Source organism: Corvus hawaiiensis, chromosome 3 (genome assembly GCF_020740725.1).
Source record: "Corvus hawaiiensis isolate bCorHaw1 chromosome 3, bCorHaw1.pri.cur, whole genome shotgun sequence".
NCBI lineage: Eukaryota > Metazoa > Chordata > Aves > Passeriformes > Corvidae > Corvus > Corvus hawaiiensis.
In genome coordinates, this window is record NC_063215.1 from 100,560,900 (window position 1) to 100,586,044 (window position 25,145).

The 25,145-nt window shown below is 47.7% G+C and overlaps 2 protein-coding genes and 1 non-coding gene across 5 annotated transcripts; all 3 read left to right on the forward strand.

The window, feature by feature from the left end:
- The first annotated feature begins 1,919 nt into the window (after window positions 1-1,919).
- Window positions 1,920-5,675, forward strand: LOC125323932 (protein PET117 homolog, mitochondrial). Of its 2 annotated transcripts, XM_048299298.1 has the most exons (3): window positions 1,920-2,061; window positions 2,499-2,566; window positions 5,478-5,563. In XM_048299298.1, the coding sequence occupies exons 1-3, from the start codon at window positions 1,966-1,968 to the stop codon at window positions 5,545-5,547; spliced, it is 234 nt and encodes a 77-aa protein (XP_048155255.1). In that variant the 5' UTR covers window positions 1,920-1,965; the 3' UTR covers window positions 5,548-5,563. The 2 variants fall into 2 exon arrangements, with proteins under 2 accessions (XP_048155255.1, XP_048155254.1); XM_048299297.1 differs by lacking the exon at window positions 2,499-2,566 and having other exon boundaries at window positions 5,478-5,675.
- Window positions 5,639-24,444, forward strand: KAT14 (lysine acetyltransferase 14). 2 transcript variants are annotated; one of them, XM_048299291.1, is made up of 10 exons: window positions 5,639-6,150; window positions 7,850-7,968; window positions 11,125-11,246; window positions 12,905-13,086; window positions 13,609-14,025; window positions 14,909-15,480; window positions 15,992-16,128; window positions 16,639-16,814; window positions 19,932-20,122; window positions 22,630-24,444. In XM_048299291.1, exons 1-10 carry the CDS (start codon window positions 5,895-5,897, stop codon window positions 22,801-22,803), a joined length of 2,346 nt encoding a protein of 781 aa, XP_048155248.1. In that variant the 5' UTR covers window positions 5,639-5,894; the 3' UTR covers window positions 22,804-24,444. The 2 variants fall into 2 exon arrangements, with proteins under 2 accessions (XP_048155248.1, XP_048155247.1); XM_048299290.1 differs by having other exon boundaries at window positions 5,640-6,150; window positions 13,606-14,025.
- LOC125324257 lies at window positions 19,617-19,781 on the forward strand. Its single transcript, XR_007202896.1, has one exon. It is a non-coding gene; the product is annotated as a U1 spliceosomal RNA (small nuclear RNA).
- Window positions 24,445-25,145: the final 701 nt, after the last annotated feature.

Here is a 25,145-nt window from a genome sequence, read left to right on the forward strand (position 1 = left end):
CCCTGCCCCTGCAGCCAGGCTCCCAGAAAGGAAAATGGGCTTTGTGGCTGCTGCAAGGTTTTAAACCAGACCAGCTGCTAATCTGGGCTTGGAAAAGATCCCCTCGCACCCCAGAGCATGGAAAGGGGGCAAAGCAGAAGAGCATGGTCACAGTAGGGGAGCTGAGCCCTTCAGCAAGGCCCAGCCCTTGGGAGGTAGGGAGGAGAGCAGGAACACCTGAACCAGCAGGGCAGAAGCCAAGATTGTGAAAGCACAGCCTGAATGCTCCCTGCCTGGGGATTTTAGCCCCTCCAGTGATTAATGACAGGGTTGGGTAGGGACACTTGGGGGGAGCTGCACCCTTCCCCAGTGCCAAGGGCGCTGTGTTGGCTCCCATCCACCAGGCTCCTGGCTCGACCCTGTTCTTGGCACTCCAGTGGCCTTGGACACACTACAAGCACTTAAGCACAAACCCTAATAACAGTAAACACACCAACGTGAGCAGAACCATTAGACTCAATTGAAATATTATCATTCCCACTAATTTCACCTTTCATTTTAATCATGTTCATTCAGCAGAGAGATGAAAAAGATTACAATGAGGAGGGATCAGCCTGATGTGTTTGGTTTTCCTCTCCCACTGCGGACAGGGCTGGGGATGAGACCCAGGTATCTTCCAGCAGTAACTGCTCTGTAACTCTTCTAGGCTCTATCTGGAAATAGCCAAGCCTGATTTTGAGACAGGGACTGTGTGCTGAGGTTAAAACTCCTTGTGCCCCACCATCCTGCCTGGCAGCGAGCTGTGGCAGATGCTTGGAGAAAAAAAAGCACAGGAAGGAGTCAGGAATAAGCCTACACCTGTCATAATAAACCTCCCACCTCGGTGTTCATTTGTGGTTTAGGGAGCTCATGAGACAAAACCAGCATCCAGACATCAAGGGTGTTCCAGGAATTTGTACAGATCCCTTCTGATTGCACGGGTAGTTTTCTGAAGGACTGAGGCAATGACTTCCCCAGCTCACTCCCACACGGTTCAACCTTCTCCTGCTTGGCTTGAGCTTGTCACCCACTGGCGGTGGGAAATGGGGAATGGTTGTTCCCTGACCTTCTCCTTGTGGTGTAACCCCACCTCCCCACCAGACATCCTTTTGCGTGATACATTCCTAGGAGTCACTCCTGTGTACCTCTGGTGGCTAATTTGGGTGGCAAGGCAGTGGATGGTGACTGCTGACAGGTTCTCTGCTCCTCAGGAGCAGGACTGAGCCTCTGTCTGCTCAGATACTTCAGCGAGGGGGTGCCAGGGAAAAGCCCCCAGGGAGAGGAATAATTCTGTCTTCGGAGCACAAAAAACTGGCAAACACGAGGCCTTGGGGCCACACACGGAACAATGAGAAGAAACCAAACAATTGAAGAGCAGCTTTCTCCAGCTGCTTCTCCCATGCAATTCGGGATTTCTGGGAGAGGAAAGTGCAGAACTGGTGGTCTTCACTCAACAAAACCAGAAATGTTTCTTGCACGCAGAAGAAACCTCCTTTTGTTCGTGTTCCAGAGCTGCGACCGCACTGGAAATGCAGGCGCACGTCGGCTGGAAACTCCAGCGAACAGCCCCTCCAGAGGGAGCGCCGGGAGACACCGGCACAGCTGGGCACAGCTGGGCACCCACTCCCCGGTGGCGCTGATGGAACAGAGGCCCGTTTTTAGCACCCCACGCCAGAGTCTCTGGCCAGAAGGGTGCGAGTGCGCAGCCCCAGCATGGCGAGGACCCCGCCCGGGTCCCGAGGAGCGCGGGAGCCGCTCCAGCAGCGCCCGCTCCAGCAGCCGCTTCCCGATCCCGCCTCCCGGCGCCGCGCCCCGCCCCGCATCGGCGCTCGGCTGCTCCGGCCTGGCTCGCTGCGCTCGGCGCTCGGCCGGGGGCGGGGCGCGCCGCCTCACGCTCTCCCGCGCCCCCGCCCGCCCGGCGCTTCCCCCGCCGCGGCCCCGCCGGCCATGTCGCGGGGCTCCCGCCTGGCGCTGGCCGTCTCCGCGCTGCTCTCCGCCGCCATCGTGGCGGCCGTGCACATGCAGCAGCGCCGGGAGCTGGAGGTGAGTGCGGGCCGCGGGGGGGAGGCGGCGATTTGGGCCCTGCCCCGGCCCTCACTGCGGCCCCGCCCCCTCACCTGGCGGCCTGACCGGCGCCGCCCCCACCCGCGGGCTCTGCGCGGAGCCCCGCCCGCCCCCGAGCCCCGCCCGCCCCGAGCCCCGCCCGCCCCGAGCCCCGCCCCGTGCGCGCTGCGGACCCGCACGGAGCCCCGCGTGTCCCTGCTCCAGCCATCATTCCGTCCATCCATCCCTCCCTTCCCGCAGCTCCCTGTCCCTGCCCGCGCCTGAGCCGGTGCCCAGAGGCCGGACTGCATCTGCCCAGCGCTGCCCCGCTGGTGCTGCCTCGGCTGCGCTGTCCCCGATGGTGCTCTCTCCACAAGCTATCCCTTCCCCACGTTTTCCTGCCTTGGCACCTAAAAGAGCTTTCCGTGCTCTTCTAGCTGCACCAGCTCCCTAATGCTGTCCTGTGTGTTTCCCTTCAGGGGCAAAGAGCAGCGAGGAGTCCCAGGTGAGACTCGGTGGAGGTGCTTCCCTCCCCCCCCAGCAGCCAGCATGCAGGGAGGATGTAATCCTGCAGCCTCTAGGCCAAGGCCACTACGCTGGCAGTGTTCCCAGGGCTCTCCCCTGTCTGGCTGTGCTGTCCCACTGGTGTGCCCTGTTTTTCCTCAGCCCCACAAATGCACCCTGCCGAAGGACAGACAGCGCTGTGCTGTGCCGTGCCCCTGCCCTGGCTCCGTTCTTGTTCTGCCAGGCCAGGCACAGTGCAAGCTGTCAGAAACACCACGTGGTAATTTAACAGGGAGGTTTTCTGTTCTACTTTTACAAAAATCAGGGAATTCCTGGCAGGCAGCCTGTGTGCAAGATAGCCCACAGTCAAAAATGTCAGGTCTGACCATGGTAAGTCCTAATGTAGAGAAATCCTGCTGGGACTAAAAGCTGTGTGGTTATGTAAAGGTGTGCTGTGTGGGCAGTGAGTGTGCTGGTTTGGACCCTGCTGATGAGCCAAGGGGTTACTGATATGAGGGCACGCATCTGATCCTTTTCCACTTAAATACAAAAAAATCTAGAAAATGCACATAGAAAAACCCTGTCTTAAATGATACTGAAGCAGTCAGAAGTTACAGAACACCAGAGTTCAAATTCCCTTTTAAGTTTTGTGCCTGCTTTGCTTTCTCCTAATTCTTATCTCACAGAAGGTAAATAAGTAATGAGTATTTTGGACGAAACCACTACAGCAGTCCACAGCCCAGCTCAGCTGGCTGTTGCCTGGGCTTTATGACACATTCTGTAATTAGAGGATTCTGTTTTCTTCCCCTCAAGAGGTTGTCTCTGTTAGTGCTTGAGAATGATGGAATTTGGAGGAGGAGACTGGTCTGTGTAAGGAAAGAGGCAGATTTATGTGAGCAGGAGTTGGAGAACACTCTGAATGGCACAGGCAGGAGCAAGGAGAGGAAGGTTGGTCTCCTGGAGTGGCAATCAGTGATTGCTCTGCACTTGCCAGAGCTAATGGATGTGCTGGGTAGATCCCCTAAGCTTACATTTTTTGTAGCTGGCTGCTCTCTAGGTCAGTGTGCCTGCCTTGAGCCACCGAGGATCTGGCAGGAATATCTGCTAAACTGAACTTCAGCTGCAATTAATGGCACTTGTACTTTGAACATGTGCTGCAGGATAAACATCACCCTTGGGTGTTGCAGTGGGACACCTAAACATCGTGGATCTTTTTGACCTAAATCCTTGGCTCATACATATTCAGAAGGGCCAAGGCTCAAAGCTCATGTTTTATAAATCAAATCCGAGATTTTCTTTTTATAATTTTTCATGGTCAAGTCAGGCAGTAATGGCTTCAAGTTCAACAGATCAAGTTATTTAGATAACATAGTGGAAATAAACGATGCGGATATTTTACAGTCCTGGTGTAGAGATTATTTCAGGTTTATCTTTATGCAGATTAATAAACTTTTGACTGTTATAAATTGATGTGCCAGGCCCAAAGTGATTTGAGCTCTCACATGCTTGTCATGCCTGCAGAAGACCAGCAGGGCTAGCTTCCAAGAATAGAGAAAGGTGCGAAGATGAACGTTTTCAGAAGTCTTTGTCACTTGTGACACTCAAATTGTAAAGGTGTCTTTTGCAAACTGTGCATTTTCAAAGTAAATACATCCACCATCTTAAAGATTGCAGTGTTTTGTGAAGGAAAAAGGATTACATTTCTTGGTGTAATTGTTCAGTTACCTTGTATCTCCCCACATCTCTATTGTTATTAACTAATAGTAATATAATAATAAGTTTATGACCTTTGTGTTCAGCTTCAGGTTACTGATCTGTAGCCTGAGTTCAGTTGATGGAAGCTGATGGGAAGGAACTGGTTTGATTAGATTAATTTCTGGAGAGAATTTTGGTTATTGGCTCACATGCGTCTGTGCATTTTCTTAACCAGATAAAGTTATTTCTTAAACAAAACCTTTCTGTTTTGATCTTGATAGGAGAAATGCTTGCATTTGAAGTGTGCAGTTATTGGCATGCTAGGTGAGGAATAAAGGCCTGTGATAATTTGTCAAATAATAGTCACACACATCCTCTCAAGTGACTTTAGGGTCAGCTTTCAGGTTAAATTATTTGCAGGTGCATTTTGGCATCATTCAGAGGGGTCGAATAAATTATTGATCTTTTACCTGATTATCAAAGTATCAATGTGAGTGAAAATGTCTAGGTAAGAGGAAAAGAAGCATAGGGAGGAAACAAAGAGCAGCTGGGATTTTCTTAGGGCTTTTTACAGCCATTGCAAGGCTTGCAGCCCAGGTTGAAAGCTACTGTGTGTGTTGCACATTATGTATTTATTTTTATATATGTTATATATTTACATGTCATGATTTATAATGAACATTTAGGTAAAGGGGATTTTTTGGAAGAAGTGCCTTGCTTTTTCAAGAGTTTGGCATAAGCAGGCTGTGGGTATTTTTGTAAGATTAAGATGAGCAGAGAGAAAGCAGAAAGAAAGAAGCAAACAAAGACACATGCCAGTATTTCTTAAAATAGTTTCCATTTTGTCACAAAATTGCCTCCAAGCAGAAAAGTTTTGAGGAGCTTATTAGGATTTGGTAAAGATTTAGGTCAGAGATAACAGGACTTTTCAGATCCCATCCATCCTGCCTGGCATGGGAATTACAGGTTCCTAGCATTTATTTGCTCAATAGCTTTGTCACGTAGTAAACCCACCCATCTGAAGTGAGTGCAAATTAAGCACTTTTTGCTGTAGTGGTATTGGATGTTGGAAGATTCCAACCACTTGAAGTTGCTGTGGCAAAGACCCGACAAAGGCAGCAGAGGGAACAGCCTTGCAGCAGGGGTGAAGCCTGGGTGGGGTTGATGCCGTTCAGCATCACCCGGGCTGTGATAAACGCTGTCGTTTGTGTTTTCAGAGGCTGCGAAGTGGCGTTATCAGAGATCTTGAGCGTCAGAACCAGAAAAAGGAGAACATTCGCCTGTTAGAAGAGCAGATTGCTCTGACAAAGCAGCTCGTGGAAGAAAGAGACAAGGCGCTAATGGAAAAACGTTCCCAGTAGTCCTAGGCACAGGCCTGGCTCCTTAGAGGTTTGATTAAAGACGTTTGGCGGTCATTTGCATCTCACTTCTTGCAGGTGTTTTAACAAACAGAGGTAATCTGTGAAAGACTTTTGTGTAAGTTATAATCCAGCCTCTAAAGCTTTAGGGCAGACGAAAGCCCCTTTCCTCTGTGATTGGTACTTGGATTGTGCAGATTTGGCGGTGGCACATCCCCCTGTGGATGCACTGGAGGCGGGGAGGAACAGCTCGTTGTTCTGCAGGCTCCCTCTAGGATGGCCAACAACGTTCACATGAGCGGGCTGCTCAGCCGGCACGACGATGAAGCCACCAGGACCTCCACCTCCGAGGGCCTGGAGGAGGGCGAGGTGGAAGGGGAGACTCTCCTGATCGTGGAGTCTGAGGACCAGGCTTCTGTGGATTTATCACATGACCAGAGCGGGGACTCCCTGAACAGCGATGAGGGTGAAGCATCCTGGATGGAGGAGATGTCCTATTACTGTGAGAAGTGCCAGAAGTGGATCCCAGCAAGTAAGGCTGCCAGTTGTGTCGTGCCTGGCTGTGGTGGGTGTTTGCAAGGTGTTTGTGCTGTCCTGCATTCCTGTTTTACAGCTGCTTTGGCTGTACCCCATCCTGCCTTGGCAGGGTATGTGTTAGACACTTCAGTCCCTGAGCTCTGTGTGTGTCCAGGGCTCGTGCTCTCCGTAAGGAAATTAAACTATCTTCTTTCATTAGTAGAGAACATTAAAATTCAGAAACGTGCCCACCCTCACAACTCTTGCAGCTGTTTAGGGGCTTGGGCCAAGCGACCTGACCTCTCTGCTCACTCAGATAAAGATAATGACCCTTGCTGTAAAGCTCTGGGAAGGAAAAGGACTTTGTGATGGTGTTACTACTTTTTTTTTTTTTTCCTTCCTGTTGATTTGTCACATCTGTGGAGCATATGGCTAAATCTCAACCTTAATGTTTTCCCAATAATGTGACTTTAAGCTGGCTTTCATGGAAACATGTCCAGCCTGCAGCAGCCAGCTCTGGGGGGGGGTTTGGAGCAAGCTGCAGAACTAGATGCCTCTGCTCTGACACCTGACATAAGATAAATGCTGCTGGAAATTTAATAGACAACTTTACTTTCTAAATCCTGGATTATCTGATCTGTTAAATCCAAAAGCCAGATATTGCACTGGTTGGCTTTGGTTTTTGTGGGGGGCTTTTTGTTTGGTTTGATTTGGGGGGTTTGTTGGTTTGTTTGCTTGTGGTTAGAAATAAGGAACTGTTTAGGTGGCACCTGCCTTGCAGATATGCCAGAGCTGCCCTTTTTGCCTTCTTAGAATTTGCCAAAATTTATAGTGTAAAACTCTCTTCTCAAGGGTGTTAGTTTTAATGAAACCAGCATCAGACTATTAAATTGGTACACAGTAAAGGGAAATACTAACTTGAAAAGTATTAACTAAAAAATGAAGCAGAGTTAAAGGTGGCATGAGCTATCTCATGCAGGAGCACTCGATGTAACACTAAATTTGTTTTATTTTACAAATATGTTCCTCTCGCAGTTGCTGTGGAACAAATGCAAGGAGCAGAAAAGGCCAGTTGCAAAGCAACAGTAGCCACATACAAATGTGCAGAGTAAACAGCTGCAAAAGGGAGATACTGTGCTCTTTCCTAATCATTCGGTTCTGGGGAGTTCAGTTGTCACACGTGAAAATTGCCAACGTGCTCAGGCAAATAATCACTTTTGTACATTGAATTGCCATTTGGATAGTCTCCTAACCTACCAAGTGTGGGGGGCTTTCCCCCCATCAGACACAGTTGCAACTTTAATTCTGCAATTCACTGTAGAAGCAAGGCATCCATAAGTTAAAAATGCTTGATCTGGTGTTGTTACACAGTAAAAGAGATGTCATCCTTGTAGAGAAACAGCTTTTGAATGTGACTTTTCAAAAGCACTCTAAGTCATAACAGTTTCCCTGTCCCCTGATGTCATTTTTCAATTTATCATATTGTGTAAATTAACTCCTGGTGAGTTTAGAAGCCCTGATTAATGTGATTTTTTTTTTTTTTCCTCTGCTGCAGAAACACAGAATTAGAGCCTGTAACTTTGGCTGCATGGGGGTTTACAGGTGGCTCTCGCTTTTTTTCAGACAAATGTGATCTTGGAGGAAATCCAAATTGCCTTTGCAGCACTTTTCCTATAAAAGGAAAAAAAAATTGATTTTTTGCCTTTTCATTTTAGGTCAACTGAGAGAACAGCTCAGCTACCTCAAAGGAGATAACTTTTTCAGATTTACTTGCTCTGATTGCTCAGAAGATGGGAAGGAGCAATTTGAACGTCTGAGATTAACATGGCAACAAGTAAGTGAAATATCTGTGCCAGCAGAACAACCGTGGGACTTTCTGAAATTGTTGTTTGTTGTGTGTATGCTACCTGGAAAAGGAGGATCAGGTATTGGTAATAAATTTGCATGAACTTCAGAAATTAGTTAGCTGAGGATTGCCTGCACATGAGAACTTGAACATTTGGCAGGGAAATTGGAAGATAATCATACAAACCACATTCCTTTTCTTTTTTTTTTTTTTTTTCTTCTCTTTGTATTGCTCATGAGTTCATGTCTTCAAGCAGGTTTGCAAAAGCAAAATAAATGCAATTTGGCTGCTAGGCATGAACATTTTTTTGTATATAAGAAAATGTAAAATTAGTGAGGTGGCAACATAGAAAGCTTGCCAGCTCCCTGAATGCAAAGCTCCAACCTGGCTGCTTATGCACTAGCATCAGTCCTTGCTGGAATTCACTGTTTCAATCATTTGCACACCTGAGTAATCAAAATAACATCTGTTTGCATCCTTTGGGACAGTAATGGTGTGCTGTCTCACGGAATGTTACAGAATCACAGGATTAGCTAGGACAGAAAAGACCTTTGAGATTGTCAAGTCCAACCTATGACCCAACACCACCATGTTAACCAGCCCATGGCACTGAGTGCCACATCCAGGCTTTCCTTAAACACCTCCAGGGACGGTGACTCCACCAGCTCCCTGGGCAGCCCACTCCAATGCCCATCACTCTTTCTGTGAACAGTTTCTTCCTAATGTCCAGCCTAAACCTCCCCTGATGCATCTTAAGATGTGTCCTCTTGTCCTGTTGCTGGTTGCCTGGGAGAAGAGGCTGAACCCCCACCTGGCAGTTGTAGAGAGTGATAAGGTCTCCCCTGAGTCTCCTCTTCTCAGGCTAAACACTCCCAGCTCTCTCAGCTGCTCCTTGTAGGATCTGTGCTCCAGACCCTTCACCAGCCTTGCTGCCCTTCTCTGGATGTGCTCCAGCACCTCAACATCCTTCCTAAATTGAAGGGCCCAGAACTGGACACAGCACTCAAGGTGCAGCCTCACCAGTGCTGAGTACAGGGGGATAATTCACTGCCCTGGTCCTGCTGGCCACTATTCCTGATCCATTGGCCTTCTTGGCCACCTGGGCATGCACTGCCTCCTGTTCAGCCTGCCATCAGTCAGTACCCCCAGGTCCCTCTCTGCCTGGCTGCTATCTAGCCACTCTGTCCCCAGCCTGCAGTGCTGCAGGGGGTTGTTGTGGCCAAAGTGCAGGACCTGGTCTTGTTAAAGCTCCTATTGTTGGATTTGGCCCATGGATCCAGCCTGTCCGGGCCCCTCTAGATGGTGTCAAAGGCTTTGCTGAAGGCCAGGTAGACAAAATCCACAGCCTTCCCTGGATCCATCAGGCAGGTCACCTGGTCTTAAAAGGAGATCAGGCTGGTCAAGCAGGAGCTGTCCCTTCTAAATCCATGCCGTAGGTGCCAAGTGATGGCATTTAAGATGATCTGTTCCATAACCTTGCCAGGCACCGAGGTCAGGCTCACAGGCCTGGAGTTGTCTTGATCCTCCTTCCAGCCCTTTTGGATGGGTGTCACACTGGCCAACCTTCAGCCATCTGGTGCCTCCCTGCTGAGCCAGGACTGATGGTAAATGATGGAGAGCAGCTTGGTGAGCTCTTCTGCCAGCTCCCTCAGCACCCTAGGATGGATCCTATCTAGTCCCTTAGACTTGTGAGCATCCAAGTGGCTCAGCAGGTCACCAGCTGCTTCCTCCTGGATTACTGGGGGGTATTCTGTTCCCTGTCCCCATCCACCAGCTCAGGAGGCCACTTGTCCTGAGGACAAGCTGTCTGATTGTTGAAAATATCAGCCTTGTTGGCCTTTCAAAAGGCACTCAGCCTTTTCATCATATAAGGTAATTTGGAACATGGATTGTAACTCCTGCACTGCTTTCTCATGGTGGCCAGTGCAGGGGAAAAGGTTGGTGTAGGGGTCTGTGCTGGCAGACTGGCAGAGTTTCACCAAGTTCCAGACTGGGAAAGCAGAGGCTGCTGGCACTATGCTCAAGTCTCTTCAGAGTGCCATGGGGAAGGGGCAGACAAAAGGAAAATGGGTGAGGAGGAAATCTGTGACCACCTCCCTGGGCTTCCAGCAGCCAAAGCTGCTGCTGCTGCTGCTTCTGGGTAAGTGGAATTGAGGGAACTGGTCAAATTAACTTACTGGAAGCAGGTAATATTGGGATAGTGATTTCTGGATTTTTTTCACAGTATGTGGCTTCAACAGATCTGTATCTTTAGCCAGCTGAAAAGAGAATTATTTTTGATGTCCTGAGACACTGTCCACATGACTTTAAAACCCACAAAATCCTAGTTGTCAAACTAAGAGGGGTTGTGAGGTAGAAATAGAGTGAAGGGGACATTAAAGCTGTCTGTACTTCCTCATTTTGACATCTTTGACAATGTATCCCAGAAAGCCAAGGTCCACTGTGAGGAGACCCATCTCTCTAAGGAAAAACACATTTCAGATTTCTCTGAGGGTGAATTCCCTGTTGGAAGTAGTGCCAAACCAAGGCTGTGTGATTGTTGAAAGGTGATCCCAGCCTAGCTGATTTTAGTTTAGTTCTAATAAATTAATTAAAATTAATTAAGTAAATGTAATTAACAGTTGGTCACCTAGGATTTACTTGAAAGAGGTGAGATATTTTTCAAACCTGCTCTATAGTTTGGGTATGTAAGAGGTCAGAGTGAATTCAGTTGTGAAGTGTGTGCAAGACCATTGTCACAATGTTTCTGATGTATTGGATAGCAGGATTACTTCTGACCTTATTTTTTTAATTTGAAACACTGTTTCCCTACCTCCACATTTCATTCAGACCCCAGCTGTACTGTAATTCATTTACACAACAGCTGCACAATTCTTGTGTCTCAGCACAAACCTGCATAACTAGGCAGCTTGCTATTCCCCTGGGATGGAGAAATCTCTGGAAGAATGTGCATCTAACAATAGAAAGACAAGAACAGGCAGCATGAAACCAGGAAGAAGATGGATTGCAGAAGTTGCGTATGAGATGTTGTAAAAACAAGATATTTATGAAGGAGCAAAGATTTGTGTGTGTGGCAGCTGTGGGGGGTCTGTTGAGCAGAAAAAGCAGAAAGGATTCACTTGTGTCCAACACTTTCTGTTGCAGGTTGTGATGTTGGCAATGTACAACTTGTCTCTGGAAGGAACGGGCCGTCAGGGGTACTTCAGATGGAAAGAAGACATTTGTGCTTTTATTGAGAAACACTGGACTTTCTTACTAGGAAACAGGTAAAGACATAATATTTCCCTGAGGGTCTGGTTGGTGAGCCAAAGGAATCAAAACCTGTTATACAGTTGGACAAGAATCCTGGCTAATTTGGTGACATCTCTGTTGAGCCTTACAAGTGATAAAAAGGGAGGATTTAATGTTGAGAATCTGAATGCAGGTGTGAGGGTCACACTTGAGAAAGAATCAGCATTTCTTACTGGGGAAAAACAACCCCAGGAATGTCACACAAAAGCAATACAAATGCATGTATTTTGGATTATTTCTTATCTTCCTTTAGGCAGCATCTGAACCTGCAAAGACTGTTTTTCTAAACAGTCACAATGGGTGAGCTAATCCTGGTATTGCCAAACTTTAGGGACAAAAATATGGTCCAGCAAAGCGCTACGTTCCTTGGCTACAAAGCTTGCAAGGACCAAGTTCTTCAAGAAGAACTGAGCCTCACCTTTTAGATTGTTTTGGATCTTAATGAAATGGCTTTTACATAGTAGGTGTTAAACAAGTGAAATGTTTTTCAGTGTGTGTAAAGACACTGTCAGAGTAGGAACCCCTCTCATAAAGGGCAGCCTTCATTTTCCAGATGAACAGCTCATTTTTTCTGAGCATGATGAAGCTGTCAAACCCAAGCCTCCCTGTTAATGCATGTGCTGTGGAGGCAGGGAAGGAGCTGGGCAGTCCTTGGAAGTTGTAGATTTGATTGACTTCACAGCTTCTTTTCTTCCCCACGGATTTCTCTGTTGTAAGATCTGGCCTTTCTTCCTAACCACATTTGGTCTTTGGCTTTGCTTTCAGTGCTTGTCTGAGCCTCCTTGCTCTGTTCTCAGAAATGTTGGCATTTGTCCTCTCTGGAAGCCACAGGGACCCTGACAGGAGGGCAGCTGATGGCCCATTGTCCCTCATTCAGGGAGCCAACACCTCCCAGGGTTTGCTGCTGCCTTTTGAGACTTGCCTTGGGAACTGGGCACCCCTTGCTCTGATTAAAATTCAGAGTGATTCCTGGCCTCAGACACAGCCTTCCCACTTGCCTGGACAAGCCACTGATGGAACAGAGACAGCTGAACCATGTGTGTAGTGGTACAAGCCGTGCAATGCTCTTCCTTGGCATACTGAAGTGCAGCTAACCCAGATTTACTGTAGCACTCCAGACTTTCAGCTGAGGCACCTGGGTGTGATCCCCCACCTTTGAGGTTCAGTACCCCAAGGTGTGTAAGTGCAGCACTTGGGCAGCAGTGAACATCAACTCAGCCAAGCCTTGGCAAGTACAGAAGTTTCTGCTGGTGAGGGGGTGCAAGGGCAAGAAGAAATCCTGAGATGCTGTGCACCATGAACCTGATTCTCCAGAGTCTGAGGGAGTACCTCAGTTACATGCTACAAGGGCAATTCTTCAGTATTTCTTCTCACCTCTTCCCTAAGTGACATCTTAGTTGGCCCTGTGACCAGTTCCTAAAGGAACAAAAAGTGCTCAGATGCCCAGTAAGAGTGCACTGCCCAGCAGAAGGAAGGGCTTGAATGCAGCTCCCTGTCTCCAAAGGGCCAAAAAAGTGCTTCAGGAGTAGTTCAGTGTGTGTGTGTCAGTGCCAGTGGCAGAAACACTCTGTCCGGGATGGAAGCACAGCTGGTGAGTGGGGACCCAACCCTTGTTTTCCTCTCTCCACCACAGGAAAAAGACCTCAACATGGTGGAGCACAGTTGCTGGCTGTCTCTCTGTAGGGAGCCCCTTGTTTTTTCGCTCAGGGGCACAGGAATTTGGAGAACCGGGATGGTGGAAACTGGTTCATAACAAGCCCCCAACGCTGAAACCTGAAGGAGAGAAGCTGTCAGCATCTGCACTGAAGGCAAAAGGTAACTCTTTCCCCGGTAATGTGTAGATTCCTTGCTGGGCCAGAGCTGGGAGATGTGAGGAAAGTTCAGTTAAAACCATGTGTTGTGTGCATGGACAGTTCCTTGGTTTGTTCTGCTGTAATGGTTGACTGAAGAGAACTCTGATGCGTGTACTGTAGTGTAAGAAGCCTGTTCTATTTTATTACCTTTTTGCATTGTGCTGATTTAAAGGGTTTTGAGGCTTGTGCAGAGTGGTTTGGGTTGGGGTTTTTTAGCTGAAATCCACAATTTCTCCACTTTTCTTTACCCTGGGGATTGTCTTTTATCTTTTGTCACTAGATGCAAATTCTCCTCTTTGTAGAGGAATAAAATGTGGGCTTTAATGAGGCTTTAGTCATACATTGGCTTAATGCTACATGTCCCAGAGTGAATTTCTTGTGGAAACCCATCTTTGTAGGCAGCGTGTTTTTGACTGTGTAGTGTTTATCCAGTGACTGCAGGAGCTCAGCATCTGTCAGAATAAGCAAACTCCTTCTTTAGCAGCTTCCAAGCCGCCCCTGGATCCCATCATTACCGTGGAAGGCCTTCGGAAGCGGGTGAGCCGCAATCCAGTGGAGTCAGCCATGGAGCTGAAGGAGAAGAGGTCTCGCACTCAGGAAGCCAAGGACATTCGGAGAGCCCAGAAGGAGGCGGCCGGGTTCCTGGACCGGAGCACTTCCTCCACTCCCGTGAAGTTCAGCAGCCGCTGCCGCCGGCCCGATATCGTCCTGGAGAAAGGAGAGGTCATCGACTTCTCCTCCCTGAGCTCATCCGACCGCACGCCTCTGACCAGCCCCTCTCCATCCCCATCCCTGGACTTCTCTGCTCCCGGCACTCCCGCCTCACACTCAGCCACTCCCAGCCTGCTCTCGGAAGCTGATCTCATCCCGGATGTCATGCCACCACAGGCACTGTTCCATGGTAAGAGCCACCATGGGTTTCGTTTAGTGGTGTAGTTTTCTAGGAAGATGTTACAGAAAGAAGCTCCCAGCGAGCTGCAGGATCCTTTCAAAATGAGATGGAAAGTAGCTGGCAGTATTCTGTTGTCTTAATTGAGTGTGACTGGTTTTCCACAGTTGTATCACCAGCTTCTAAGGCCAGAAGAAACCCCCATTACCCTTTTTTGAGGGATCCTGAATAAACAGTGGGTAGATTTCACACAGCAACTGCTGGACAACTCAGCATAAGCATTTCACTGCAACACAGATTACCCTGTTAGATAGCAACTCTAGTTTTGTCTCAAATGTTTTTCATGGGAGAAATTTTATTCCCATGGTAATGTCCCAGTATTTTATAAGTTTGAACGTGCTGATTAATGGATGCTAAATTTCAGCAAGATTGCAAAGCAGTGATGCAGGCTGAATGCTGTTAGTTCCTTAAGAAGCCAGACTTCTGGGTGACAGGAAGAATAGTGAGGTTCTGTAGAGGACAGAACCTCTCCTGGGTATGCTAGCTGAAGATACAGCTCACCAGCTTGAGCTTTTGATCCCCAGTCTTTGGGAATTTTCAGCAGCTTAACGCTCCTCAAAGAACATGAGCTTGCAGCTCAGGAGGGGCTCTGTTTCCAGACACTTAACTGCAAGACACTTTAGGAGCAGGATTGATTCTCTGTCCTGAAATGGAACTCTTTACAGCATCTCCTGTCCAAAATCAGGAGATCCAGGAGTACACAGAAAATGAGGTGTGTTGGGTAAACCCACATTATTTTTCTGTAGCAGAAAAATGCTGTGACAACCATTTTTGAAATGGGGCTTTGATGTTTAAATTATTTTTTTCCCCTGGATTATTTTGATCTGTTCTACAGATGATGAGGAGATGGAAGGAGATGGAGTCATAGACCCAGGAATAGAGTATGTGCCCCCTCCCAGTGGGACAGCTGGTGCTAGCACCATGATAGCAAGCAGAAAAAAAGTGAAGACAGCTGAGCAGATCAAGCAAGAGGTGGAGAGTGAGGAAGAAAAAACAGAACGGATGGAAGGCGACAGTGAAGATCCTGAGGAGTCAAACACACCCTTGCAGGTGAGAGGACGAGACAAGGGGAAGCCACAGCTGGAGAAGGATGCTAAACCCAGAGTTCCCAAGCACACCTCAGTTAGCATCTATGAGGAAAAGCTGCTGCTGAAGAGACTGGAAGCCTGTCCCAATGCTCTGAGCATGACCCCAGAGGCCCGGAGGCTGAGGCGCAAGCTGCTGGTCAGGCAGGCCAAGAGGGAAAGAGGACTCCCGCTCTTTGACTTGGACCAGGTTGTGAATGCTGCACTGCTCCTGGTTGATGGGATTTATGGAGCGAAAGAAGGCGGTGTCTCCAGGTCCCCAGTAGGGCAAGCAACATACAGAACTACTAGCCAGGACTTCAGGATCTTGGACAGATACCAGGTGGGTGTTCCCAAATCTAAGTTAGCATTTGACGCAGGTTATTTTAAAGCTTTTTCTGTATACAGCAGTGTCACATTGAGGGTATCTGACTCCTAAAGTGAAAAGGATTATGTGAACAAGACTCATTTTGGCTTGGGGCTGTGTCCCCACCAATGCTCTCCTGAGTCTCTTTGTTCCTGGGACATGCTGGTGCAGCACTGCTGTCTATCAGTGTCAGCACCACAAATGTCGATGTATTTGTACTCCAGCCCTGCCCAAATGCTGATGGTGGAGGCCTGGATGTACCCAAACAGGCAGGTGCTCTTTCGTGTGTGTAGGAGGAAGATGACTTGCAGCACTTCTAGGTTTGGGCACCAAATTTGGGAGTGCACGGCAGGGTACAGAAGTGGGACCATCATGGTCCAGTCCATCCTGTCATATTGAAAGGCCCTTACTCTCCCTCCATACAATTCCCTTGTTAAATCACTGACTGATCTTCCTGCCATTGTTCTGCATTTTTCTGTGCATCCAGACAATGCTGCCGGCCACGAAGGGATATCGCCAGCAGACAACCAAGTTTCTGTATCGCCTGGTAGGCTCAGAAGACCTGCTGACAGACCACAGTATTGTCAGCCCTTACACCTCCCGTGTCCTTAAACCCTACATCAGGTACAGAGGGTCTGAGCTTGCTCTTGGCTTGTGCACCGCCAGCCCACGGAGAGGACACCTTTCTTGGGCAGTGCTCCTCACTCCTCCTCAAAGTACAACCCAGTGCACCATGGTAACCCTGAAGGGATAGTGTTTGGCTTAGCTGAGTAGTGAAACGGATTGCATTGGGAAGGGGAATCTCCAAGAGGGGGCAAGGGCAGAGAGGGCGTTGCTGTAGCCATTCAATGCAAGTTGCACCTCTTTTGGGTCAGAACTGTGATTTCCTTGCTCATGCTGTAAGGAGAGACTGGCTGGACATGTGGGTCCGGAAAGTGTCCTGGCCTCTGGCACAAGGGTGTTTTTGCTGAGCTGGGGGCTGTTTTCCCACATGAATGGAAGACTGTTCTTTTTTTTTTTTTTTTCTTAAGTTGAGCATGTCAGAAAATATTTTATGGGCAGTACCTATTTAGCTGCAGTGGCAGTTCTTGTTGCTCACTTGCTTTTTGTGTTTCCTTTTCACGTTCCTGGCAGACGTGACTATGAGACAAAGCCCCCAAAACTCAGGCTGCTGGCAGAAATCCGGGCAAATCCACACAGGAATGATCTCAACTGGAAGGCTGAGCCAGAAGCACCCATTGATTACTGCTACGTTCGCCCTAATCACATCCCCACTATAAACTCCATGTGCCACGAATTCTTCTGGCCTGGTAAGATTCCTCCAGTGCTTGGGTTCCTAAGAAGGAAGTGGTTTTATTCAGAACAAAAATGTTCTTGGGCCAAATTTTTCTTCAGTTGGTGTCTGGCTGGTTCTTAGAACCCATTATCTGATGTCACAGGAATGCATTTGAGGTGGAGATGTGGGTTTGGTGCCCTTGTCTCTTGAGATCATGTGGAACTGGGCAATTAGGCCCTAATTAGCACAGTACTTACAAAAATAGGTGCCAATAGGAGTAGTCTGGTAGTTTAGTAGTTAACTAAACTTAAGCATCCAGTGAAATGTTTCGCAGAATCAGGGGTTGAAAGAAACAGTTTTATACCAGAGATTACTGCTCAATACCTTTGTGAGAGGGTTTCTTCCTAGCAGCCATAAGCTGGATATCTTGGAGTCAAAGTTGGGAACTCGTATGAGGAGTGGCTGAGGTCACTTGGTCTGTTCAGCCTGGAGGAGAGGAGACTGAGGGGAGACCTCATCATGTCCTACAGCTTCCTCAGGAGGGGAAGCCAGAGAGGCAGGCACTGGTCTCTTCTCTGTGGTGACAGGACTCCACAGACCCAAGAGAACAGCTCTGAAGCTGCGTCAGGGAAGGTTTAGGTTGGATATCAGGAAGAGGTTTTTCACCCAGAGGGTGGCTGGGCACTGGAACAGGTTCCCCAGGGAAGTGGTCACAGCACCAAGCCAGCCCAACGTGAGTTTGGACAACGCTCTCAGGCACATGGTGTGACTCTTGGGGCTGTCCTGTGCAGGGCCAGGAGCTGGACTCGATAATCCTTGAGGGTCCCTTCCAACTCAGCCCATTCTGTCATTCTATGAATTGCTCTTACAACTGCAGGCTCTGCTGCGATGTCCTTTTGTCTCCTCAATCCTGGCCTCAGTATTTACAAGGTATGGAAAAGATTAGGTTTGAATTTTTCTGTGTCATTTCTGGAACTGCAGGCTCTTTGGGGACAGTGGCTGCCCTTTCTAGGGGCAGTTACGAGGCTGCAGTCTGTAGTTCTTCTGAAATAATAATAGGGATGTTCATCTGGTTCATGTATCAGCTTCTGATCAGCAAACAATGCAGCAGACTAATTTAGAAAAGCCCAGTACAAACAGTACACACCTTTACTCCAGGTAACTGTTTGTGTTTTGATTTGCAGATAGTGATTCAGCAGGGTTGTAGTTCAGCAGTGCCCATATGCTGCAGTCAGGATGGGAGCTCTTTGTGCTACTCATTATGCAAATTGTACAGTGTGGGGGGAAATAACCTGGCACACCTTTCCTTTCACAAGCTGTTTTAGAGCTCGTGAGAGACACTTGCAATCCCAGCAGAGGCTGAACCGCTTTGTCATAGTCTCTCCTCTCCTGATAATGCATTTGAAGTTCTGGCCAAGTTGGGTTGCACCTTCATTAAGTTCTTCAGGACTCACCCTGTTTTATTTAACACAAGGAGCCATGGGTGTGTTACACCCAACTGTGAACTGTTCATCATTAAGTCAGAAAGCTGACACTCCCATCAGTCTCTAAACAGGAATCCAAATCTTTTTCATGGTGAAAAATTTCCGAGGCTGGGATATGATTATTGCACCTTGGTTTTAGGAGAGGGAAGTGAGGAGGTGATGCTTTGGGAGGTAAAGACTGGATGCAAAGATGCTGGTACAGCTTGGGGGTGGTGGGCAGGGATATGTAGCTGGGCGAGCATCATTAAACCAGCACTCAGTTCTTCTGTCCCTCCAAATCCTTCCTTTCAGAGCTGTTCTTGCCTCTCCCAAGGCAGAACCACGTTTGCAGGTAGTGACTGCAAACGACTGATGGAAGAGAGATTCCCTGGTGTTGTTCCTCACAGTGCCTTGTGCCTTGGTGCCCTAGCAGGAAACCTCTTCCTAGCGGGAATCGTCTCTGGGGGTGAACCATCCTGAGCTAAGCATCTTCCTACAGGAAAAACTGTGCCACTGCAGAGTGCCCGGGGCAATGAGTGCTCCTGTCCAGGCACGCTGCAAGGCACTCCGCAGGCAGCAGCAGCCTGGCTTAATTAACACTGCTCCCTATTGCCAGTCGATTCCTCCCACGCCTTGCTCCACCCAACCGACTCTCCAGCAAGAAAATAACTCACCCACTTCTTTCCTGCCTGGTGCCTTGTGAAGTCTTGCATCTCATCAGGAGTGATTACTGGAAAACACACTCTGCTATTTCATTACCCCGTGTTCCAAATATATTGCAGCTGCCAACTTGAGGCTGAAGCAAGTGTTTCTGGCACACCTCCTCCGTGTCTTGCATCTCATTGGGGTCTGTCCACACAAATTGCCAGGCAGTCAGTGCCTCGAACTGCACTGCTTGGTGCTGACATGCTGTGGGGGTGCTCTAGGACTGCTGCAGCAGGGTGATGAGGCAAAGTAATAAACTCCCAGCCTCTTTTTGTGTCCAGCCTCTGACTCTCAGAAGCACCACTGCCTGAGAGGCTATTTTGTGCCCCAGATTAGAGAAGTTGCATGCTAAAAGCAAGTGTTTTGATAGCGTTGGAAGCTGTGGTCAGGTTCACAGTGCAGCTCCACAACCAGCTGAATGTGCACAAGAGACAGCAGTAAGAGCTCCAGGCAAGGTGGAGAAAAAAGATAGGAACCATAGGCAGGTAATGCTACCAAAGCTAAAGTCCAGTTTCATGTGTGCTGCTTCTGAAGAGAGTTGAGTTTCAGTTTCCTCCTTGAGTCATTTGAAAGGAAATCAGCTTTGCCAGTTTTTCCATGCAAGCTTCCCTGCTAAGTAAGCAGATCTTGTTTTGGCTGTTTTGTTGTATCATCTCCTTTCCCCTTGCATACTTACCTGGCAGGGGAGACACCAGGATCAGGCAGCTGGTTTTCCCAAGGCAGGGTTCATCCCCTGCACTCTGGGTGTCCTGATACCTGGGATTTCCCAAAATGTGGGAAATTTGACTGCATAAATTTGTAGTAACAGAGGACTGCTCTAGCAGGGGCCTTGGACTATTCTATGATTCTGTAATCTCTTGCTATCAGAGATTTGAAATAAAGGTAAAAAGAAGGGATTATTTCTAAAAAGCCTTAAGCCCCTGGATTTCCCTGACACTTTTGTTTGCAATGCTTCCAACTGCTGTTTCTCTCTTTCTCCATAGGAATTGATTTGTCAGAGTGCCTGCAGTATCCAGACTTCAGCGTTGTCGTCCTTTACAAGAAAGTTATCATTGCCTTTGGCTTTATGGTGCCAGATGTGAAGTACAACGAAGCTTACATATCTTTTCTGTTGGTGCACCCTGAGTGGAGAAGAGCTGGGATTGCAACCTTCATGATTTACCATCTTATCCAGGTAATGAAATCATCCCGTGAATTTGCCAAAGAACCAGCTCTGCCTTCTTCCTTGTGTGCACACATGCAGATACTAGAGAGCAGGAACACTTTGTGTGAATGTTTATGGGAGGAAGTAGCTTCTACTTTGGAAGTTAAAATGTATTAGGAAAACAACCATCCTGGTTGTGTCCTCAGAATCAGTGGGATGCTGCACACTTCAGCTGTCTTGGGATTAACTCTGTGTTCTTCAGTGGTCAATAGTTGTGTAAAAGGAATACTGTAAATGGGGGGTTTAAAGGAGAGAATGAGGTAAGACTGGGGAGGGTCAGTTAGAATTATTGCTGCTTGCTTGGCTACTCCTGGAGGTTTATTCCATGCATTAAATCACTTACTGATCTCAATCAAAACTTTCACTTTTATACTCTGGTTCAAATACAGCTGAGTTAATGATAAAGAGAACCTGTTTGCAACCTCATTGTTTAAACTGGCTTGTACTGGGCCTTGTTCCACAGGAACACTTGGGAAAATCAATCTCAGCTCACTAAACAGGTGGTATTAAAGGAGTTAAACTTCATTAAATCTCTGAATGAATACTGTTATTAAAGTGGCCTTCATTCCATTGACTTTCTTGAACTAAATTGCAGGAAAGGCAGCTTAAGTAAGGATGGAGATATATGTCCTTTACAGAGCCCAACTCTGTCTCTTTAGGACCACAGTTTTGCCACTCCCTGAACTCTCTTGGCAGAGCTGCCAATGGGAAACATTGCTTAATTTGCTGTAGTCAAGATGGGCTGCACTAACAAAAACTCACCATTGAAACTGTTTTTTCCTCTTACTTATTTGGCTGAAGCAAGGTAGGGAGTGCTGGCAGAACCTTGGGGAAAGTGATCCATGCTTCGGAAAAGCACTTTCCGTTCCTGGGCTGCCCGAGGGTAACTGCTACCTGCACAGCTCTGTGCAGTGTTGACACAGGCCTCTAATCAATATTCTTTAAACTCACCCCTTGCATTTCCCAGGCAGCTCTGTGTGAAGTGTTGAAGGAAATTGCCCTCAGCTCATTCTGTTGATGTGAGATGTCAACACCCAGTGGGAACAGGCGCCAAGGTTTGCAGGGATCCAGCAGGTGGACTCCCAGAGACTTCTCTCTCCAGCAGAACGGGGATGCTGGAGTTGGCAAGTCAGACCTGGAAAATCCTCACACCTTTTTGTAGGATGTATCCCATCAATTAACCTAATCCTGCTTGCAGGTAGAGTAGCATGAAATTTCACTGAGGAAAGCCAAGCGCATTTGAGAGATTTGAGGCTGATTAGACGTGCTAGCAATGAGAGATCAGCACTGTAGCTTTGGCTCACATTTTACTTATTTTGCTGTTGCTGACTCTCTGACAGTGGTAGAAGGGGTTTAGTCCTGTGAACGGTGGTTGTGACCTTCTGTTCCTCAGTCTCCAGGCTGTAGGTGCTGCTTTGCAGCCTGCTTGGGCTTTGGGTCTCCTCTGTGGAGCCTGAGACGCTTTGATGCACTGTTTGGATTAAGGGTAGGTCGCTAACTTTGGGATCAGTGTGCTGAGTCTGGGGCTGAATTCTTGGGAACAGCATAATTTAACAGGAAAATGTTTTGATGCAAATGGTGGTGGCTGGTTTGCTGTCAGAATTTACCCTCTCACGCATCTGGCCCGGAGGACCAAACTGCATTTTCTTAATGATCTCCTTCCAATTTTCTTTCCCCCAAAACAGCTTCCAATTATGTCTTTTTTTCTTTTCCTCCTTAAATCCCTCTGAGAATTTTCCTCTTGAATGTTCTGTCTTGGAGAGTTCCTAGAGGGTATTACTGTTCCCACTTAGAGTTACGATATACTCAATATACATGGAATGCTATTAAAACACTTGATGAAAGCAGAAAATAAATTATTTCAGCATCTTTATCAGAGTGTTGCTGGTTAGAATAATTTAGGATCTTCAAGGTAACTTCAACCATGCTATTAATTTGCTGTCTGAACTGAATTTCCTGCCTTCTCGGGAGGTGAGTGCTGTGCCCTGAAGGATGGGAGAGGAGCTGGGTGGGATAGGCAGGAATTCCAGCATGACAGCACAGAGGTGCTCGGGCGGTCCCAGAGAGCTCAGCTCTGTTTGCTGACAGGGAGGAGTGCAGAGCCTGATCCTCTGGCATGTTTTGTCTTTTCTTCAGGCCATTGTATTTGAGATCAGTGCTGTACACCAAGATTATTTTTAATTAACAATTACTTTAGTAATTGACAATGGAAAGATGACAAATTATAATCCCAAACCTACTTTCATTGTCAGAGAATCCACGTTTCCCAGAAACAAAGGCTTGGAGGAGCAGCAGCAGCGTTCCCTTTGCTGTTGCTATGTGTGGTAACTCCTGTGTTGGGGCCTGTGACTTTTCTCACATTTCCTCAGTACCTTGGATCCTGGAGCTGATGAATCTCCTCACCTCCGCATTCCCCCAGAGGGTGTCTCGTTCTCTTGCAGTGATATCTCTTTTTTCCTCCCCCCCTCCCTTGGCAGACCTGCATGGGCAAGGACGTCACCCTTCACGTCTCTGCAAGCAACCCTGCTATGCTGCTCTACCAGAAGTTTGGATTTAAGACCGAGGAGTACATTTTGGATTTTTATGACAAGTATTACCCCTTGGACAGCAAGGAGTGCAAGCACGCCTTCTTCCTCAGGCTGCGGCGCTGAGCTGCCGGCGGTGTCTGGGGAGCTGGGAAAAGCCCAATCCATTGAAAAAACTCGCCCAGCTTTCGGTGGAGGATGTTGGCTGCCACAAGAGAGCTGGAACATGCTGGTGTGTTTATCCCTAGGACTTTGGATGTCAACAGTGTGATGTTGTGTGTGCAAAATGCAATCCAAGAGGATTGATTCCTATGCTCCAAGGGGAGAGGCCTGGAAATGCCAACTGGGATACACTGAAACCACTGGAAAATTGCTTATGGGGAATTTTCCTGCCACTGTTAGTTTGGAGAGCCTCATTAGCAAACAAACAAAAATACCATACAAAAAAATGTTTCTCACTTCAGAGGGGCACCATGGATTTCAAGTTTTGAAACCTGTCCAAAAAATGTTGCAGGATTTTTGTCTCTGTTTATGAGCAAAAATGAACACCTAAACTTAAACCGTTCCGTGTTTCTGTGGTTTGATTGCTTTGTTAGGAACTGTGTCTTGAGTCTTTGAAGGGAAGTAAGATATTGGTGCCTGTAGCTGGATGTTGACTTTAGGAAAGTTCTACACATGCCGTATCAGTAGTCCTGGAACCACGTTTCAGCAGTACTGAAGAGTGTGTGGATTCCTGTGATCCCAAGTACAAGGCTCAGAGGAGACACCTTTGTTTTGCTCCTTCCCTGCTGCCTTCCCTTCCCCTCCTTGCCCTGTGCTCAGTGTGGAGTTCTCGTAACGCGCAGTGTTTTGTGTCCAGGAACGGTGTCAGGTGGGTTTGTGTCTAGGCAAGGCAGGGCACCACAGCTGCCAAATCAGCTCTTTGGAATCTTTCCACCTCACTGCCAGTTGTTGGTCTACAGATCAGCCCTTTGGGCACACCTCTAACCACAGAGCAGCCTCACAGGCTCCAGCACCTACCTCCTCCTGCTACAGGTGCTCTGGCTGGAAGAAACCCAGAGCAAAAGTCAGTGGGGATGTTTCAAATGCAGGCTCTGATTTGTAGAAGCAATCTGCTTGCAGCCTGGAGGGAGGAAAGGGCAGAGGTGGGCCAGATCCAGTTCTTGGAAGGCTCTTAAGTATCAGTAAAGAGGAGAGCAAAGAATAAATAGAAATACCCAAGAATTAAAAAATACAACCCCAAAGGGTTTCTCTGGTAGTGGCTCTTGTCCTTTTTCACTGTGTAGCATCTTCTCTCCCTCCCTGACTTTCAGTGCAGATGCACAGAAAGCTGCACTAACCAAAGGTCAGTCTGTGCATTTTAACTACGGCTCATCCACTGGATGGTCCTTTCACATCAAGCCCACAGAGAGCTACACACCAAATGTGACTTCTTTGTCCTTAATCTACTGTGTGTACCTGTTGGCTGCCTGACTGTAGCAGTAGTTGCCTTAGTGGAGTCTTCATTTTGGTAACAGAAGAGAAAGGGACACAAAATACGTTTTTGTGTAGTGAACGTACATAATCGCCAACACAAAACCAGTGGTAGTGGGAGGGGAAACCAGCCCAGCCAAGGGTTGTGTGCCTGAACATCCGTGCACATTTCTGCCTGTTTCATGACTACGTGAAAATTTTCAGTGTTCTTAATGTTATGAGTTAGCTGGACTTTGAAAGAAAAGAAATATATGTCTTTATGAATGGAATTAAAGCCCTTCCCTTGGAAAAGCCTGCCTGTAGTCATACTGTTTGTTAAGGTGTCTCTCCATCATCTTATTTCATTGGAATCTAGCAAACTCCAGTACGGCCTTTAGAGGATGTGTGTGGGCAGCTGACCAAGGCAAGAAGTTCCTCATTTCCCTACTGGCCATCCCCACAGAAGCCACACACATGCAGGCCTTAGCAGGCTCCTGCTTTCCAGACAGAATTAGGAGATACGAAATAGTCCGAAGAAGATGACCAGTTCTGCATTGTGTTCTCAAAGGTGACCGTGAAGATTTTGAGAACCATCTTGCTCTGTGCCTTTGTTCCTCGGAGACTGCCAAGTGAAGATGGTGTTATAGCAGCTGTGCTGCAGACAGCTTGTTTTATCCAGGTCCTTCATTTAACCCCAGATCCTTAAAGGCAGTGAAGTGATTAAATGCCTTTGAGCCCTTGCATCTCAGCTGTTTTCCTTCTTCAGGAGGACTGGTAAAAATGAGCTCGGCAAAGCATATAGAGGGTGGATATGAGTATTCCTGTTTTGCTTGTTTCTTGCTAATTTGCCCGTAGCTCCGGGACAATCAGCCAGTTAACAGCTCTACCTCTTCTATCCCAGCTTTCTCTCAAGAGAACATTTCCAGCCCATAATGCTGAAGTGTAAATGTCTCTTAAGCTTAGCAGCTTAGGGCCACTGCTTGAATGGCCGTGGCTTTGCGAGGAGTGAGGCTCTT

What these genes read in the sequence shown, in the direction of transcription:
- LOC125323932 (XM_048299297.1), top strand. Translation starts at nt 1,966, where the DNA reads ATGTCGCGGGGCTCCCGCCTGGCGCTGGCCGTCTCCGCGCTGCTCTCC. An exon ending in AGCAGCGCCGGGAGCTGGAG is followed by an intron (nt 2,062 to 5,477) that starts GTGAGTGCGGGC and finishes TTGTGTTTTCAG; the next exon opens with AGGCTGCGAAGTGGCGTTAT.
- KAT14 (XM_048299290.1), top strand. Translation starts at nt 5,895, where the DNA reads ATGGCCAACAACGTTCACATGAGCGGGCTGCTCAGCCGGCACGACGAT. An exon ending in ACTTTCTTACTAGGAAACAG is followed by an intron (nt 11,247 to 12,904) that starts GTAAAGACATAA and finishes TCTCCACCACAG; the next exon opens with GAAAAAGACCTCAACATGGT. An exon ending in GTCCTTAAACCCTACATCAG is followed by an intron (nt 16,129 to 16,638) that starts GTACAGAGGGTC and finishes CGTTCCTGGCAG; the next exon opens with ACGTGACTATGAGACAAAGC.